Source organism: Somniosus microcephalus, chromosome 6 (genome assembly GCF_052327205.1).
Source record: "Somniosus microcephalus isolate GS21.2 chromosome 6, FLI_Smic_1.0, whole genome shotgun sequence".
NCBI lineage: Eukaryota > Metazoa > Chordata > Chondrichthyes > Squaliformes > Somniosidae > Somniosus > Somniosus microcephalus.
The window spans coordinates 255,889,143-255,909,433 of NC_140992.1; the positions used below are offsets into that span (position 1 = coordinate 255,889,143).

A 20,291-nucleotide genomic window follows, 5' to 3' on the forward strand; every position below is an offset into this window, starting at 1 on the left:
AGCTCCATCACTCCGAGAGTTACTGTGTTTTCAGCTTTAATTCATACAATTCTCAAACTTTATTACTGCATTGATCTGTGGGAATGAATGAACAGTAAATGTAGACGTCTATAATAAAACTGACTGACACATACAAAATTGGGTTGTTATAAGGAACGTTTTAACTGTAGGTGCTTTTCCTGACTCGCAATGAATCGTTATTTGTAAGTAATTATTCAATGTATGGTGTGTTGTTTTGTAGGAGTGGGATAATGAATTGGAGCGGTCAGCCGAAAGCTGGGCCCAACAATGCATCTGGGATCATGGTCCCTCTCAACTGCTCAAATCAATAGGCCAGAACCTGGCAGTGCACTGGGGAAGGTGAGAGTCCTACACGGGCGCATTATATTACACTTATTTTAAACCGTGGTTGCACCGTGGCTTGCATGGATCCGTTTGAAAGAAGTACAAGATGTTCCTTGTAATAGAGGATGCGATCATCCCATACGAACAATGACGGACAGGAACAGACTCTCTGGTCCAGCCAACCTGTTCCACACAATTGTGATACTGAGGGGATCTCGTGGAAACGGATAAAGTTCTGACAGGGCTAGACAGACTGGATGCAGAGAGGATGTTTCCCCTGGCTGGCGGGGGGGGTTCTAGAACGAGGGGTCACAGTCTCAGGATACGGGGTAGGACATTTAGGACTGAGATGAGGAGAAATTTCTTCACTCAGAGGGTGGTGAACCTGTGGAATTCTCTACCACAGAAGGCTGTGGAGGCCAATCACTGAATATATTTAAGAAGGAGATAGATAGATTTCTAGACACAAAAGGCATCAAGGGGTATGGGGAGAGAGCGGGAATATGGTATTGAGAGAGGATCAGCCATATTGAATGGCGGAGCAGGCTCGAAGAGCCAAATGGCCTACTCCTGCTCCTATTTTTCTATGTTTCTATGATACCTTGTGTATTGCAATATATACATTCTCTTCCCACCCAAAAACCATGTGATCTCCTGGGAAAGGCAAAAATAACCAGATAAAAGCCCAGGCCAATTTGGAGAAAAAAAATCTGAGGATTTCCTCTCTGACCCCCCCCTTAGGCGAACCAAAGAATCTTTGCATGTTATGATCTAATAGTTGATCTACATCATATTAAAAAAAATCTTGTGTCTGTACAGACTTCCTGTCATCAAAACCGTACACATTTTGTCAACTTTTTCCATCATAAAATCCTGCATCCACATTGATAATGAAAACTGCAAAAGTCAACTTGTAATTCTGTAATGAAACCCTTCCACCAGTGGTGGCGCTGTAGCACCTCAGTTTTACATCTCCCAGCTGGTCGGCCTGCACTGCTCCTGCTCCAACCAACTCCAGCACACTGCATCCCAAATTGCCATACATTTTGCTATTTAACTATAAAAATTATTAAAAATGTTAGACTGCACACACTTCCTGTCTACAAAAGTTTGCGCATTGTCACATTTTTTTGTCACACATTTGTATGAACTTCTTACCGTTATAGATTTGCACGTCCACATTTATAATAGGTTTTGCTGATGTAAATGAATTAGCCAGTAACTGCACCATCTGACCAGCTGGTGGCTTCCAAAAAATTGACTTGCTACTCTTTCTCAGTAATTTAAATTTCTAATGCCCAAAATAAAGATTTTTAAAAAATGTATTTCACAGTAAAATCATTAAATGTACCCATTAAATTGTCTCCTTACTGCCCTCGTTCAAGTTTTTACTTGGAAGACCTTGGGCTCTCCCAAAAGCTTGGGGTTGGATTTGATATTTTTGCCCAGAGATGTAATACTGTGAGCGGAATTTGGATTGTTGCAATCTCATCACGTGCCATGCACCCAATTTCCTAGGATGCATCAGCATTGCTGGAATATTTTCCCTTAGCTTCTAATACTTTTCACCATTACTATTGAAAAGCCAGAGGGCAAATTTCAGCATTTTATAGAGGTAAAGTTTATATAGAGTTTTTTTTTAAGAGAGGCTGTGTGTGTTTGTGTGAGTGAGATAGTGAGAATAATGACAACATACCTGCTGTAGCTTTTGTTTTGTATTCGATAAACCTCAGAAAGTGTATTAAGTTGAGGAAGTGAGACTGAGGTCAGAAAAAAATGAGAGAAGATGACAGACAGAGGGTAAAATATTAAATATAAAATATTATATCTTTTTCATGCTGATCTTCGTTCAATCTTCAAAAAGTAACAATGGTTGAAGCCAACTAATTATGTGTCTGATGAAGGGTCACAGACCTAAAACGTTAACTCTGTTTCTCTCTCCACGGATGCTGCCTGGCCTGCTGAGTGTTTCCAGCGTTTTCTGTTGTTATTTCAGATTTCCAGCATCCGCAGTATTTTGCTATTGTAATTATGTGTTTTGTTGATATTCGAAAAGGTAGTTGCTAATTGCTTACATTTCTGAAACAGTGTTTGTAACTGTTAACACCTATGAGTCAGCGAGAGAGGCAGACAAGTAAGTTGAACTTTGAAAGCAAACAAAGCTATTTTGAAGGAAACAAATAGGTTAGGAGGTGATGGAGGAGGGAGACAGTTTGAGAGTGAGGGGACTTTTGGCCTCTGGCCACCTGCTTTGGAATTGGAGTAAGGATGGACTAGATGGAGGGTTAATGGTGAGATGAGTTGCAGCAGAGCAAGAGGGCGGGAAGTATACATGGGACGGAATGGGTAGTTCAAAGATGAAAAGGTGGCGTAGTGAGGGGTGGCAGGAAGGGGAAGAGACAGTGTCGGAGACATAATGGAAACACGAGGGTAGGGGGAAGCACGAATGATTGGGGAAGGGGATGTGAAGGGAGCTGCTGAGGACTGAAGACTACACTTGAATGACTTGACTTGCCGTGTACAACGCCATGGGAAATCAACGAGAATTTAGATAAATTTAAGGCAACTGTGTGGAATTTATTAGGTATTTATGAATCTGATTAATCAATAATATGACTTGTACGTAATGCCTGTGACAGATCAGTGTTTCTGTTGTTTCAGGTACCGTTCTCCAGCTTCCCACGTGCAAGCATGGTATGATGAAGTCAAAGATTACACCTACCCATATCCACAAGAGTGCAATCCTTGGTGCCCTGAAAGATGCTCTGGTGCAATGTGCACCCATTACACACAAGTAAGTCGAATGCCCAAGAACTAGATTACATTCCAAAACAAATACACACAAAAAACAGATGTTTTACATGTTGGCTGAATGGTTATGCTGAACAGCAAAATGTGTGTGGATTCCGGTTGGAAACATTTATGAGCAGACCACTTCATAAACATATAGTTCATTAGTTAGAAGCAACTGCATTTTAATCTTGTTGCTATATGTATGCAGTGGATAAATGAGCAATAAAGACCAAACTTCAGAAGGAGAGGAGTGGAATTGTCTGTGATAAAGATTTATGGCTAAAATAATGATTAGTGGGCCAATTACAAATAAAAAACAGTTATGGTTTTGCAACAATGCAAACTGCGGTATAATTTGGAATTACCTGAATCAAACTGAGGCCAGTGGCATGGGATCACATTGAAGAGGCGGTCTTGCACTGCTAGTTGCAGTATAACCACAGCTGTTGTGAAGCAAAGATTTTAAAGTTCCCAGGGAGTGTCATAAACATTTTTTATCTGTATTAGTGTTAGTGGACTTCTGACTGTCCAATCGGCTCTCTGTTAATGTTAAAGTTTAAGCCACAGACAGATGCCAGTAAATGTCTGTGCTTGCAGTATATATTGTATAATTACGCTCTAACTTCACAGAAATCACAGAAACCCCACAGTGCAGATAGAGGCCATTTCGGCCCATCGAGCCTGCACCGACACATATCCCACCCGATCCCCGTAACCCGTACACCAACACATATCCCACCCTATCCCCACGTATTTAATCCCCCTAACACTAAGGGTCAATTTATCATAGCCAATCAACCTAACAAGCACATCTTTGGACTGTGGGAGGAAACCGGAGCAAACCCACGCAAACACGGGGAGAATGTGCAAACTCCACACAGATAGTCACCCGAGGCCGGATTCGAACCCGGGTCCCTGGCGCTGTGAGGCAACAGTGCTAACCACTATGCCACTGTGCTGCCTGATAAAGATTTATGGCTAAAACTTGTTTGTGATATGTGTGTGTGTGTGTATATATATATATATATACCTTTAATAGCAATCACCGATTTGAGATAGTTGGGGCAAAAAAAGTGATAAGCAAGAACAAGCAGCAGTATGTGGGACAAAAATTGTCAGTCTGGGGAACACAGCACAAAATGGATCCAGGCCAGCAGACAGTGTGGAGGAGCTGCTGAAGTTCAGTCCATCTGGCTGTTCTCTCCAAGCTGTAAAAGAAATACATGTACTTGTTGCTGTGTCCAGATTGTATTCTAGTTAGGAATTTTTTTAAGGCAGTTACTTTAGTGCCAACGTTTTAAATGGACAAACAACCTTCATTAGAAGGTGAATAATACTCTAATTGTCACAACATCCTATTGTAAGATGAAACTTGCCTCGAACCTTTGGAAACAATCACTGTGCCAAAGAACGTGGGCTTGGAGTTTACTGCAACTTACAGCACAGTTCAGATGAGGCGATTTCTTCTAGGGCTGGGTACTAAATCTTCAAATGAATCTTTCTTGGATATCCTGCATTCTCTCTTCAGTCAGGGGTGAAAATTTGTTTTGCAGGTTTCAGATTTTTGGAAACTAAATTTGCCGTGAGACTTTTGTTCTTAAATTTTAAAAAAGGGAGGCTTAGACAGTACTGACATGCTGTTCCAAGTATTCTTGTCTACAAGCCATGACATGTACATCTCGTAAAGGTTATTGTACCTTGCAGCGGGGCTGTTTCTCTATTCATTTCGTAATTGAGAATGGACTATGCACTGGATCATCTGCCTTTGAATACGTTTCTCCAATCCACTATCCTGAACATCTGCAGCCAACAGCTGCAGACCATTCACTCACAGATCTGACCATTCAGTTATCTCCCGACTTGGCCTTGTATCAAAGAATAATTCAGTATTTTTCCTTTCTCAAGCCCGTGCATATACTTTGCACTCTTACTGACCCCCCAATCACATTTCCTCCTATAATCCCTTACTAGAGATTATATGCTGTTGATTATTTTGTAATCTGTTATATCAAACTTTTGGCCTGAATGAGTCAAGCTAGTCAACTAAGTTGCCTTTCCCTTTTAAAACCCAAACATTGACATTACTGGTGCTTATTTTCACTCGGTTAGCAGCAACGTTCCCTTTAAGCTGCGCGGCCGCGCAGAGCTCTTGAGCTCCCGCACAGCGCTCTTGCGCTCCCGCGCAGCGCTCTTGCGCTCCCGCGCAGCGCTCCTGAGCTCCCGCGCAGTGCTCTTGCACTCCCGCGCAGCGCTCTTCAGCTCTTGCGCAGCACTCTTGCACTCCCGCGCAGCGCTCTTGAGCTCCTGCGCAGCTGGTGAGCCGGCTTTTAAATTGAAAAAAAATGCACATGTACGGAATTTTGAATGGGCCGCGCAGCCCGTTAAAAGGGTCACGCAGTGTAATAAATAAGTTACAGGGAACATTGGTTAGCAGTAACCTATGTTCTGTGCACAAGAAGTAGGTAAAGCCTGATGCTCGGTTTAACATCGATTTTGTATTTGTTCTCAGTTGGTGTGGGCGACAACTAACAGAGTTGGCTGTGCTGTCAATGTCTGCGGAAGAATGAACGTTTGGGGAGAAATCTGGGAGAATGCTGTCTATTTAGTGTGCAATTATTCACCAAAGTAAGCTATTTATCATCACTGTATCATTGACTTAGGTTTATTGTCATTTAATCGATAAATGGAGATATAACGTGGAACCCTTGGATCTAACAGTTGTGTGGAATCCTTGGACCTGTCTAACAGTTTCTTTTACAATGCAATTGGCAAATAACTTGTTTATTTAAACAAATAATTAAAATGTATTTGTTCTGCATGAAGTGTGGATGTATCAGGTTACACGCTGCTTGATTTGCCTGGTCAAAGAAACAATTGTGTGAGGGTAAATCCACCGCTTTGTTTTAATCCCGATAGCGATATAGATGCATGCTCTCTATTTTCCCACTGCCAGTGCTGCTCATGGTGCACATTTTAACCTTATCTCATTCTTGGGGTGCTTTGAAATTTTTATAAGTTATAGTCACGGCAGTTTATAGCTTCACTTCAAACGCACCCCCTTGTTTTTAAAAGTTGTTTTTAGGACGTTTCCTGGCAAAGGCTCGCTGACATTCATTTGTGGACTCACCCAATTGCATAGCGTGGTGCTGAGCCATACAGACGAATAAGCTGCCAGGTTTGAGGCCTGTGCTGTAATGAGTTAGTTGGTCTAAACTGGGGGTACCAACATTGGCTTCAGACTCCCCATGTTGGGGAGCTGGAAATCAGCCAGGGAGCCACTCACAGCCCAGTGACACAGCTGGGAAATTTGCATATGTATCCATTGGGAAAGAACCCGATTGAACTTGGCTATGCCGCCTTTCACGGTTGACTAACCTGCCAACACTGTCACTGTCTATTTTGACCTGGTCATTTGGGTAAGACACCCGAGGGCTGCCGACCTGGAACTATAACCCAGCATGAGTCGCTGCCTTCAGGAGAAGAAGGAAGAAACCTCTCGGGTGGGGGGGGGGGGGGGGGGGGGGGGGGGGCGGGGGGGTTAGGCAAGGGTACATTTTTTTTTTGCTTGGACAAGTGTCGTAAACCAATTTCCAGATAACGAATGAGGTCCTTCTCTCACCCGGCACCTTAAACCATTCCTCTGTCGCATTGAAAGTGGTGAGAAATGGCAGATTTCTCTTCTGTACCCCTTGCATTTATTGCTGTGTTTGATAAAGGAGCATTGCATTATATTAAATGATCATGGCCAATCTTGCTCAGGATTATACACATGTTTAGAACCTGTATTTGGATAACTCTTCACCCCTTCATTTAAGAACCATGCAGATTCATCACAAAACTTTATTTTAGATTATTTCACCTGAACTGAATTTGAATTGACCCGAATTCTTTGCTGTTTTTAACTAACCAGGGGGAACTGGATCGGAGAAGCTCCTTACAAGCATGGCCGGCCATGCTCTGAGTGTCCACCCAGCTATGGTGGAGGCTGCAAGAGCAATCTCTGCTACAAAGGTAGATAAATCTATTACACTGGTCCCAATAAAATGAATCAGCAAAGAAACTTTGCGCCCCCCCCCCCCCCTTCCAAAAGGAATCTATAGCTGTTTTTTTAACAAGGTACATGGGATTTTCTATTTGAATGTGGATGAGTGTTCACTTGTGCCTTGCTGGCATATTATTAGCCTAATATTTTGTGTCACTAATACAAGGTGGGTCACTGGGCTAGTGTAGCTGAGCTATCACGGTGGCTGCAAACAGTAACACAAGTAGGTGTAAGGTCTCAGTCAAAGGACGTCTTTCAGGTGGAAAAAAGGGAGCTGAAATGTGAATCATAAGACGTCTAGGAGAAGGTGGAAGGAAAGGCTAGGGTTCAAAGAAGATGGAGTCTGAAATGAGAGTAAAGGAGACAGATAAAGTGTCGAAGCAAAGGAGTTGATAATTGACTTAAAGCCTTCAGCGAGGATATGAAAATAAGTATATAATGTTTGGAATGAGAAATGGCAAACTGGCCCATTAATCCTGCTCAATCAGAATCCACGTATGATTATATTCAGGGAATGAAAGCTGTCCCTCCCGTACCAATATGAGGGAATCAAAGTAAGAGATCAGAACAGAGCAATAATTATAACGAAAGGAAGCTTAATCAAAAGGAGAACAGGACAGACACCATTTTGCACAAACAAGAGCATACAAAAATGAAGAGTTTTTGAATGGCATATTCTGTATATTATTTGTACAAAAAAGGCTGAAGGGAAAACAAAAAATAGCGATAATCAGAATAATAATTAGCTGTAATCATTTATAATTAATTATATTTTTCCACCGTCAATTTAAATTTAATTGAGTTCAACATTGTAACAATTAGTTTATTGCAATACCACATTTCTTACAAAGGTTCATTTTTGTAACACTGGAACAGGCATTTTTATATTGGCTACACGATGTCTGGTTTACTAAAGGGGTTTAAAATTTACTTTAGTGCAGACATAAATATGGCCTTTAGAAAAAAAACTGGTGTAGTTGGTTTCCAATATATTTTTCTATTTGCTACAAGTAAAAGATTTCAATGTTTGCTTCTTCCTACTCAGCCTAAATTAATATAATTTTCAGTCTACTAATTTTAAATTCTTAATCCAGTTGATTTTGGCTTGCAAAATCCACTTCTGTAATGAATAGCTACTTGTTTCTAAACACAACATTCCATTTGGAGCTGCCAGGTACTTTTTTAACAGTTGACGTGACATTAAATGAACTTTGTGAGCAGAATTGGGAGGCTATTGCGCTCAAGTTTATTTCTGCTAGGGACAAATAAGGTGGCATCCAAATGCAATGGAACATAACCAAATCAAAGAATCAGGCCAAGTACTCGAGGGCTCCCTCAATGGCTCAGATCAAACAGAGCCACACTGACCAGAAAGATCCCAGGCTCAATCCCCACGTTGTGCTGAGTTGTCTGATGTGCCCTAATTTATCAGCAAGGCCACTAAAATTGTCTTATAAAGGGGAAAAATGGCCAAGATTCCTGCTCCATATTGCTATGCAAAGTCTGGAAGTGAGTGTGTATGCAAACATTGGGTGTGGTCCGGATTGAGATTGGATGCAATGCTTCCTGTGGTTTGAATAGCCTGCTGCCACTCAGGCCGGGATTACACTCTGTACCCCTGTCCAAAAGTGGATGGGACTGTGGCTGAGAATGAGAGAAAACTTGGCTGTTGAAGTCCACTACCAGCTCACTGTCCTGACTGGGAATACTCTCACCCCTCCCCCTTCCATCAGTATTGCTGTAGAAGGAGAGGGCCTTGTAGAGAGAAGCTTCTTCTCCCTCTTAGATCCAGTGAATCCTGCCAAACTCCACCCCAAAGAGGACAATTCTGGCCTCAATGTCAAGACTTGCACATGGATAATAGCCACCCAGGATAGTTGGGTGCTGGAGGGAAACCAGCACTCGTGGAACCTTACCCCAGGAATGAGTTAATGCCGTCAGGAGAGATGGGGAGAAAATTGGTGAGGAAAAACAAGGAAAAGCTTTCTGGGTGTGTATGGGGATAGTAGGAAGGATCTAATTCCTGGAAGCTGGATAATGTACATCTTTATAACCAATGTAAACGTGTCATGGGTCTCTGTTTGGTGATACATTATCCAATCAGTTTAACTTTGATGATGACCAGGCCTAGTTTAATGCTAGTCCCTGATGCCCACTATTACCTGTAAACATCTCAATACCTATGCGGACAGAAGACTCTGCTAATATATTCAGATGCAGCATTTCCGTTGATAAAACTAGACTGTACACCCAGAGGGAAATGGTATGTTTACTTCAATGAGCTTAATTTACCCAGGTTAACATTTGTATTTCAATACACAATGCCGTGGTTTTTGACATGTAAAGCTAAATTAGGTTAGATTGAGCCAGCTATTGTTTTATTATAACTATGCAAGCATTACCTGACACCAGGAAACCTGATGTTTTTGCCTGTTAAAGTACTTGAATACCTCCAAGATGTCCATTAATATTTGGGAATGCCGTGGTGCGTGTGTCACAGAACATTGGGGTTAAGGTACCTCTTTAATGAGGATATGGTCAGTGGTTCAGATTGTGTCTGATGTATGAATCTAGCTGCTAATACTTGTGCGTATTTTGCTAGTAGTTTTCTAGTGTCATCAGATGGAGCTTCCAATCTTTGGGGGAAAAATGGACATTTCTTTATGTTTTCCCAAAATGTAGGCCTTCCATTGTCTAAGGTGAGGTCTATTATCAGCGTGGAAGTTGCATGGGTATCTGCAGGCCACACATCAAGCCTTCCACCTGCTGAAGGTTGAATGGAGGTGAATGGGGTGGAAATTGGGAAGTAGAAAAAAAAAACAGGAAAATAAAGTGAAAAAAGATCTTGATTCACTGGATCTAAATTTCTTGTCCCGTGTGTACAAAACATTATTTAACTTTATTTCAACATTTCTTTTTAGACAATACTATGAAAAGACCACAGCACGAACAAACCAATGAAGTCGAGCCTCCTCCGATCAATGCAGATGCACTAATCCCATGGACAGCGCCACGGTCCCATCCAAAACCAAAACCACAACCAAAGGAGGAAACTAACAGCAACGAGTACATGAGTAAGGAAGCATTTAAGCTATATGCCTCGTTCACTTAAATGCTACAGAACTCTTCAGAAGTTTTATGCGCCATTTTAAAGAGTATCTCGGGAGCGCAGATGAAGATAGGCCTTTGTTGGAATGCGTATTTCCAAATAAGATTCAGACACTGAGAGTGGGCTAATTAGCACTTTGTTAGTAGTTCAGCAGTAAAGCATTTGCATGGCTGGTCCGTTTACTTACAAAAGGGATTCCTGTCGGGGTGCTGAGAGATGGCTGTACTCATGTACGTAGAAACGATGCTCTGTTAGGCACCTCTATGCACATAGCTGTGAGGCTCCTTGGGATAGGGATCTCATAGCCCCTCAGGCGCTCCTCATATTTATAGTTAGTATAGAAATGCAAACATTGTAATTATTCATTAGCGCCTAGGAATGTTAGTTCACCTTCTTTGTCTATACCAATCTTATCTAGCTCTGGAGACAGATTTCTACCTTCTTTTGCTGGTCAGTATTTACTCTCTTGTCCATCATTCCATCACCCTTCCTCATACGTCAACCCTTCTCCACTTCCCTAACATTCAGTATTCTTTGCTCATCCTCATCGTAATAGGCAAGAGTTAATGCTTCCTAGCCATTATTGTCTAACAGTACTCAGTACTTTCCCATTACGTGCCCAGTATGAGAACAGTACATACACTTAAGTTGAAAAGGCTGTTGAAAAAGCATACAGGATCCCTGGGCTTTATAAATGGAGGCATAGAGTACAAAAGCAAGAAAGTTGTGCTAAACCTTTAGTTAGGTTAGGCCCCAGCTGGAATGGCCCTGATTTTAACTCCAGGTGGATACCCCGCTCAGGCCTGAGTTAAAATTACAGTCGGGTCTCACTAATGTCATCGGGCTGCAACATGCACATGTAAAGAAGGACCCTGTTGGCTCCAGGCGCGTGTCCTTGTTGCCTGCTCAGGAGAGCAGGTTCAAATTGCAGATGTCGCGATCATGGCGGCTTTCGGACAGGTAAGAGCCAGGGCGAATTTAACTGCCCACCCGTCAGGTTTCTGCTGAGCGAGTAGGGTTAAAATTGCCCCCATTCTGAGCACTACACTTTTTAGGAAGAATGTCAAAGCCTTGGAGAGGGTGTAGAAGAGATTTACTAGAATGGTACTAGAGATGAGAGACTTCAGTTATGTGGAGAGACTAAAGAAGCTGAAATTGTTCTCCTTAGAGCAGAATTGGTTATGGGGAGATTTAATAGAGATGCTCAAAATTATGAAGGGTTTTGATTAATAGGGAGAAACTAAATGAATTGGAAACATTTGCAGGGCTATGAGGAACGAGCAGGAGTGTGGGACTAATTAATGCGCCGGCACAGTCATGAAGGGCCGAATGGCCTCCTTTCCGTGCTGTAAGATTCTATGATTCTATACTTTTTACAGCAAAGCATGCATTGATTTTAACCCATTTGTTGCCAGCATTCCCCACCTCGTAACCCTGGGATCATTCCCAAGGGTCCAACCAGCTTCATTCCACCTCTAAGTCCTCGAGCACCTGTAGCCCTGACGCTTCCACTCCACAAACCCCACCTATTCCTTATTAACGTAATAGTTTCCGTGACACTCTTCCTGTACCTCACCCGTCTTAGGGCCTGTTTAACCAGACAAACGAAGATGGTTAAGATTACTATCATAACTCCCTAGGCATACACCATAGATATGATTCTGATGGAAGATGCTGTCCCACTTTATACACTACCTACCACCATTCATGATCTTCAAGATGGGAAATGGATTGCTCAATGTCAACATCCACTAAATGTTTCTGGGAGGTGCTACTTTGGTCCAGGATAGATTTAAGACTCAGTGATAGTGGAGGTATTGGGTGTCCGAATGTAACTATCTCCCTCAGTGCCTTTGTTTGGAGGGTCATGTTCACCTGAATTTCAGTTACATTGTGGGCCTGCACAGGCACCAATACTTTATCCTCAATTTGGGAGACTTCGGTTGGTGTAAAGCAAAACATTGGCTTGTGGATTGGGCAACTGGCTGCCCCATACCCAAGTGTGTCTGAGTAGTGGTGATACTTCCCTTGCTCTGAATGTATAGTATTTGTTTGATTTGGGCCCCATTTCTCAATATGTACAGTACAGCTGGGGTCTTCTTCATCCAGAGTGAAGCCACAAGCTGGCGATGTGCATCAGCACATCAGAATTGGCACAGCCAGCTCCACCTTTTGTGGAACAGCGTGAGGTATCGGGGGCTTTCCAGACGCGCTGTTCCCCTCTTACCAGTGTTGTTGGATGACTTACATATTGTTTCAGATCATTGGAAGCCCAGGAATTCTCCAATACTCCACTTCAAACACTCGATAGGTTTCTCATTCTCAGTTAGCAGTGTGATAGCCATCAATATATGTATTAATCCAATTGCATCACTGATCTGGCTGCAAGCTTTCCGGGCATAATGAACTGCTCTGTACCACCTTGTTTTGTACCGATCTCAGGTCTGATTATGTTTATCAGTTATAAAAGGGATCCAATTGTTCTCGATGTCATTTTAAATCCTTTTGGGTTTGATTTAAGAGAAACCTTTCATACAAGCTGGATGTTATGGCTTTTAATATGTTCTGGCCTTTATACTCATTATTGTTCAGTTTAATAATTTAATTAATCTTATCCTGAATATTTTCCATCTCACCTACTGTCCCCTTCACCGATAACGTATTCTGTTGTTCCCGATATTCCTGTTTACTCCTTTTAATTGTTCCCTTTATTTTCTTTCTCATCACCTCGTCGTGTTCCTACAATGATTTGATGTCTATCTGCTTCCAGGCTGCAGTACCCGCTGTTGTTCCTATTCCTATCCACTCTCCTAAATCCCTCTTTTTTTTCTTTCTGTGACCCTGACCCACGTTACGCTGATTAAACTCACGCAGCCTTTCTCTAATCAGTTGCAGATACAGTTGCTTATGCTTTTGAGTACCCAGGCCTTTTGGCATAATTAGAGCAGTGAAATTGAACAAAACTGGAGCAATTCTGAAGCTTTATGTGTTTTAATAACTTCAAGTCCACTCTTTGGGCCGCTTTCGATATCATCCGGGCATCCCAGTTCATCATCTGGCTCATTCACCGCTTACACTCACTATCGGAGGGAATCATTCCCCACAATCTCACAGTTTCAATCCTTCCTTGGTTTTTGCTCATGTTATTTTCTAGCTCTCCGTGTTATCAGTTCTATGGTTATGAAGCACGCAAGTTAACACTTTTGGATCTCCTCCTTTTCCTGCAAAGGCTGCTCTGTAACTCTGTGGCGCTCTCGTCATGTAAATGCAATACTCTCGGTGGTATGCCCTGCCACCACCATCAGCGCAGTCCCAAGAACCACGATCACCTGTAAAAAAAGAACAGAAAATCTGTTGTGGCTCTTCTGGAGAGCCCTTGAATGGTTCGACTGCAGTGCATGCAATGCCTTTGTCAATTTTCTGATTCCCTTCTGTCACTTGGGGAGTGCAGTTGTTAAATACCCACTCAAGTTAAGTCCTGAAACTTAAAATTTAATAAAGCAGATCTTTACACTCAGCACTGCAATGTAGTGGGTTGCTTAGTGAACATTCAAGTGGAGCTGATCTGATACTAGCAAAACATTTTTTTAAATCACGCTGCCTGTGGAAATAAAGAATTTAACTTCTCTACAGCACAGACTGTGAAAAGAGGGACTGAGCCAGCTTCATCGCAGCTGCTCCAGACTCTGGCAGATAGCTAGTAAATTTAAAGAATCCATACCGAATTGAAAAGGAAACAATCAATTTAGATCTCGGATCTCACAGACATAAAAAAAGAACATAGTCCTGCAACTGTAACTGTGCAAGGCTCCAAACTCCCTTTATTCTTATTTTTAACCTAATGCTTCCTATGACGTTATAAAACCTGCTGCAATCAATTTAATTTCAGATAAACTTGCACAAAGATCTTAATATCCTAAAGTCGCATATATGATTTTCTTTATCAAGTACACATGAATTCTGCCAAATAATTTTCAGCCTAAATTAATTTAGGCTACTCACCTTTAGTTTAGGACTAGCTGAAGTGCTCCTGCAGAGAGCCGGCACGGGCTCAACGGGCCGAATGGCCTCCTTCTGTGCTGTAACCATTCTACGATTCTATGATTAAAATGTATGACCAATTTTCAAACACTATTTTAGCGAAAGCACCATTCATTGACTGATTACATTATCACTGTCGTTCAGCTGTGTAACACAATCCTGTTGGAGAAGACAGAATGTTAGTTAAAAGAAAAGGAAAGACTTGCATTTCTATAGCGCCATTCACGACCACCAGACGTCTCAAAGCACTTTACAGCCAATGAAGTACTTTTGGAGTATAGTCACTGTTGTAATGTAGGAAATGCGACAGCAAGCTCCAACAGCAATGTGATAATGACCAGATAGTCTGTTTTTGTTATGTTGATTGAGGGATAAATATTGGCCAGGACACCGGGGATAACTCCCCTGCTCTTCTTCGAAATTGTGCCATGGGACCTGAGAGAGCAGACAGGGCCTCGGTTTAACATGTGATCTGAAAGACAGCACCTCCGACAGTGCAGCACTCCCTCAGCACTGCACTGGAGTGTTAGCCTAGATTTATGTGCTCAAGTCCCTGGAGTGGGACTTGAACCCACAACCTTCTGATTCAAAGACAAGAGTGCTACCCACTGAGCCACAGCTGACACGAATTAGTTCATCTAATTTAAAATGGAAAGTGGTGTTTCCTCGCTCTATCTCATGCACTCATAAGCAGCTGAGACAAAGCGAATTCTCTCAAGATTTTGGGTGCACTATATTAAGCTGAAATAAATATCTTGTTCCTTAACTAATTTTTCTGAGATATTCACATTGTCCAACACTTAACAACTCCAGTTACCTTAATCACACAGCATTCACTCCTTATTTGCTCTCATCCATCTTAAATTATTGATTCCCTGTTATGGGTGATGAAGGTGGAAGTGTCAATTGCTACTTGGCAATCCCAGGTCCTGAACCAGAGATGGTTCACATAATTTACTTAACCAGTTTTCCACAGTGGCCACTATAGAAAACCAGTATTCATAATTTAATAATTTGATCAGGCACTCAGTCTGTAAAGTCAGGTCAGTTAGCCTCAATTCTGTTCAGACCCAGAAACGCAGGAAGTCAGTACAGGAAACTCTTTATTATCCGGCACCAACGGGACCGGCGTGGTGCCGGTTTATCAAAAAGTCCGGATTACAGAGAGGTATAGTTTAAAAGGTACGAGAGCTCCATACACAGCAACAAATCCAGGCTTCCCTGTTACTTAGCAACATGTGCAGGAACCCCGGCCACAGGCCAAGCATCCCTGTTGCTTAGCAACAAGTGCACGAACCCCAGTTACACAGCCACAGATCCAGGAACGGCCACTAATATGAAGTAAAACTTACCTGAACCTACTCCTGAATTTTGCCGGTTAACAGAGATTTCCGGTTAATTTAGGTGCCGGTTAAAAGAGAGTTTCTCAAAATAACACATAGATGTAAACACATATCCAGTGCAGGAAAAAACAAAGGCTGAACTTTGACATGTTTGTCTTGTAGGAAAAACAGAGACTGAAATATTTGTAAAAACCTTCATGTTAACTAAACTAAGGCTTAGAGAAGGGTTAACGCTGCAGACCGCAAAAGGGGCGGAGCCTGCTGTAGTCAGCAGCTCCGAAAAGCAAAGTTTCATACATATTTTTAAAGAGACAACACATGAAAACAAAAGAAATCTTGTAGCCTCTAAATGTATCCTTTTTCTTTCGTTTCAATGTTATCTTTCAGTTTCTGCTGTTTGCAGCACTCAGCAAAAGTAACCAATGGCTCTTTACATAACTGTCTTTGTCTTCTGTGAAAAGGCTGCAATTACCTCCTCGTCCTGCTGTCGCAAAGTTTTTTCTTTCTTCTCCATTTGTGGAAGGAAGGGGCATAGTGACTTGGAGCACAGGGGGGGAAAGGAGCGCTGGGCAACCAGTCAAGAGCCTTCCATCTTCCAGAACGGCTACGACTGCCTCTCTCCCTGCTGGTCCCATATTGGGCCTAAACATGCCTCTGATCTCGGCTACTTCCATTTCCTGTTCCTCTCGACTATGTTTAAGCTCCTTATTTTCTGTCACCATCTCCTCTATTCTCCATTTAAGCTTCTCATGTTCAATTTCTAATTCCTCGCACCCTTGCATTTCTTTAATAAGCTCTTCCCCTAGGGTAGAACATTGAGCTCGCAGCTCAGCCACCTGTCCTCTTAATTCCTCAAGTGCTCTCTCCTCTGAGCGGATAACTGATTGTTGTATCTCTTACCCTCCAATATCAGGCACGTAACTCAGTCTGGAAGGGCTTTTGCTACCACAAGCAGGCCCTGCACCATTGCGGCCTTTGACGTGCTCTTCCCTGTACTGCGCTTCCTGAAGAAGTCACTTTCTAGGGCCTGGGCAAGTTCCATCAGTGGATCACCCTTCTTCATCAGGGCCCTTATATTTAATGAACCGTTGCCATATCGAGACAAGTACTTGTCGACATATTCTTCTAACTTCTCCATTACGCCCCCGCCAAAAGAACAATTGCCGCGCTACCAATATACCGCAACTAGGTCGTGATCCCTGTTATCGGATAGGCTTGTCAGTGTCTTGCTGCGGTCGCCAGCTGTTGGAATGTAACAATCTTTTAACCCATTTGTTGCCAAGAGCCTTCACGGCTGTAGTTTAAGGTTTGAGCCCAGGAAGCGGCTGGCATTTGTGAGAAGAATCTTATTTAGTTCTCAGCAGCAAACTGCATTCTTCTTTAATGGGAGGAAGATGGCTGTCCAGTCCCACTGCTTATGGGCGGAAGTTTGCTGTTGGCTGATAATCAGAGCAGCCTGTGGTTTTAGAAGCCTCAAAACGAGTTTGTGTACTAATTGTCTGTTCTTCCAGCTGCAAGAGACTAGTGCAGATTGCGAAACGCTCAAGAATCAAAGCACAAATAACTTTGCTTTTGAAGTCTTAAGTAAGGAAAACAAATCCTACACTCTAAAAATGCTGACTGAGGGGGAGCAGTTACTTCCCGAATGTTAAGGTGGCCCCAGGCATTTTGGATTGACTTGCTAATGTCATGCACTTATGAGGCGCCCTTACTGGGGTCTTGGGACAGGTCGGTTTGGGTTCTCAGACGGACGTTTTGTTGTACAATTCAAATAATGCAATGCTTGCAACCAGAACCAGGAAGTTCTGCAGAGAGTATCAGACTGGCTGGTACCCATTGGCATTGCTGGGTGGAATAGATTCCCTCACTTTGCTCAGTGTTGAAAATAAGGCACTTGGCTTTGAGTGTGGCAGTTTGATGAGCCCCCAGCCTGCTCAGTCTAAGACTGTGCCTGATCTGGCCGTCTCCAACCCAACATGTACCTCCCCTCCCTTGACTACAGCTTCCCAGTGTGTATCTGGGAGATCGTGGTCCAAGCATAGACGACTACAAGTGGACCCAGAAAAAAACTGGCAAATCAATACTTTTATCTGCACAGTGCAGAACAGAGCAAAACCTACAGCAAATATGGTGGCACGTGACTAGAGATGCATATTTTCCGGATATTAAAATAGACAACCTTGTTTAAGGTGCTATTTACTTATGGGTTAGCATTATTTTAATAACTGTTTTGTGTATATATTTTCTAGCCTGTTTCTTCATAAGCAAACAACTGTTCTTAAAAATGTGTTCTCAATCTAAATATATTTTATTTAATATATAAAACATGGGATTATGTGGAGTTTTTTTGTGTGAATTAATATAATTCCAAAAGGCGTTTGATAAAGTACTACATAATAGGCTTGCCAGCAAAGTTGAAGCCCATGGAATAAAAGGGACAGTGGCAGCATGGATATGAAATTGGTTAAGTGATAGGAAACAGAGAGTAGTGGTGAACGGTTGTTTTTCGGACTGGAGGAAGGTATACAGTGGTGTTCACCAGGGGTCGGTACTGGGACCACTGCTTTTCTTGATATATATTAATGACTTGGACTTGGGTGTACAGGGCACAATTTCAAAATTTGCAGATGACACAAAACTGGAAGTGTAGTGAACAGTGAGGAGAATAGTGATAGACTACAAGAGGACATAGACAGCCTGGTGGAATGGGCGGACACATGGCAGATGAAATTAACGCAGAAAAGTGCGAAGTGATTCATTTGGTAGGAAGGCCAAGGAGAGGACATATAAACTAAAGGGTACAATTCTAAAGTGGGTGCAGGAACAGTGAGACCTGGAGGTATATGTACACAAATCATTGACGGTGGCAGGGCAGGTTGAGAAAGCGGTTAAAAAAGCATACGGGATCCTGGGCTTCATAAATAGAAGCATTGAGTACAAAAGTAAGGAAGTTATGATGAACCTTTATAAAACACTGGTCCAGTCTCAACTGGAGTATTGTGTCCAATTCTGGGCACCGCACTTTAGGAAGGATGTGAAGGCCTTAGAGAGGGTGCAGAAAAGATTTATAAGAATGGTTCCAGGGATGAGGAACTCCATTTATATGGATAGACTGGAGAAGCTGGGGTTGTTCTCCTTGGAGCAGAGAAGGTTGAGAGGAGATTTGATAGAGGTGTTCAAAATCATGAGGGGTCTAGACAGAGTAGATAGAAAGAACTTGTTCCCATTGGCGGAAGGGTCGAGAACCAGAGGACACAGATTTAAGGGGATTGGTAGAAAAACCAAAGGCGACACGAGGAAAAACTTTTTTCCGCAGCGAGTAGTCATGATCTGGAATACACTGCCTGAGGTTGGTGGAGGCAGACTCAATCGTGGCTTTCAAAAGGGAATTGGATAAGTGCCTGAAGGAAAACAATTTGCAGGGCTACGGGAAAAGGGCGGGAGAGTGGGACTAGCTGAAGTGCTCTTGCAGAGAGCCGGCATGGCCTCGACGGGCCGAATGGCCTCCTTCTGTGCTGTAACCATTCTATGATTCAATGATAATATAACATATAGTAAAAAGGCAGTTTAGAATCCACACTGTGGATTTGTTTGCAGATCAAAAGAAGCTGTGTGAAAATTAATATTATGGAAGGAATGGCTCATTTTGATCAAATATACTCAGTTATGTAAAGATCAATTAGTTGCAGAAAACAAAACCTGCAATTTGATTGACGTAACGAAAGACAGTTCCCCCCTTCACACCTCCACTGTCTGCATTCAGAACATATGGACTGGCTTGCGAGTGGCTTTTTGTTTACAAATGGCCTACGCATCTGACTGTTCACAAAATGCACCATAATTATACCCTTCAATCTTTTCCGCAAGTTGGTGCCTGTGCCAACACCTATAAAAGTTGCGAAAACAGTGAGGTCCAGCAATCGATGCTTTGGAAGGACCCCGATGATGTCGGTGATTTTCGTGTCTCTACCGCACCATTTATCACCGTGAGCAGGGCAGTAACGAGGTGGAAATAGTAAAAATAAACGAACTGCCTTTTGCGGTCTACCCATTCATAAAAACTACCCGATTTTCGTTCCATTGATTTAACGCCATTGGGTTCTACAATGGGCGGGCAATTCGCTGCGCCAGATTATCGCCCAGGTGGTGAAGTTTAAAATTGTCTGCATTGTCTCTTGAACCTGGCTCTTTCTAGGTCTGCTGAATCAATCAGACAGCACTCACTGAAAGATGGATCTAATTTCTCCTAGGGGGGGCCACTGCATTTTATAGAACTGATTTTGTTCCAAGAAATCTGCCAAAATAAGATACATGATCTGATCAGCATGATTAACCCTGACATGCTTTAGTGTTTATCTTCCATATGAACAGTGCTCCTTAAACCCATGTGCTCGCCATGCTCCCATATCCGTTTATTCCCTTTTCCTTCAATCACCTATCTAATCTATTTTTAAATGTTGACATGGTCTGCTTCAGTCACTAACTCTGGTAGATCATTCCACAGCCTCGCAATTGTTTGTGTAAAAACATTTCTCTTGCTCTCTGACCTAAATCTCTTGCGTTTCATCTTATATCTATGTCCCTTTATTCTAGACCTTGCAACTATAGTAACAGTCCA

At 42.4% G+C, this 20,291-nt stretch overlaps 1 protein-coding gene across 3 annotated transcripts in view; it reads left to right on the top strand.

The window, feature by feature from the left end:
• crispld2 (cysteine-rich secretory protein LCCL domain containing 2) overlaps positions 1–20,291 on the top strand; it is a 61,337-nt gene that overhangs the window by 10,305 nt on the left and 30,741 nt on the right. For all 3 annotated transcript variants that reach the window (XR_015078857.1, XR_015078856.1, XM_085991782.1), the window contains exons 4-8: positions 242–360; positions 3,007–3,139; positions 5,648–5,763; positions 7,049–7,149; positions 10,102–10,254. Coding sequence is in view for 1 of the 3 variants with exons in the window: in XM_085991782.1 (XP_085847908.1) it covers positions 242–360; positions 3,007–3,139; positions 5,648–5,763; positions 7,049–7,149; positions 10,102–10,254 (622 nt within the window). In the remaining 2 variants the exon portion in view is untranslated. The remainder of the gene's footprint in view (positions 1–241; positions 361–3,006; positions 3,140–5,647; positions 5,764–7,048; positions 7,150–10,101; positions 10,255–20,291) is intronic.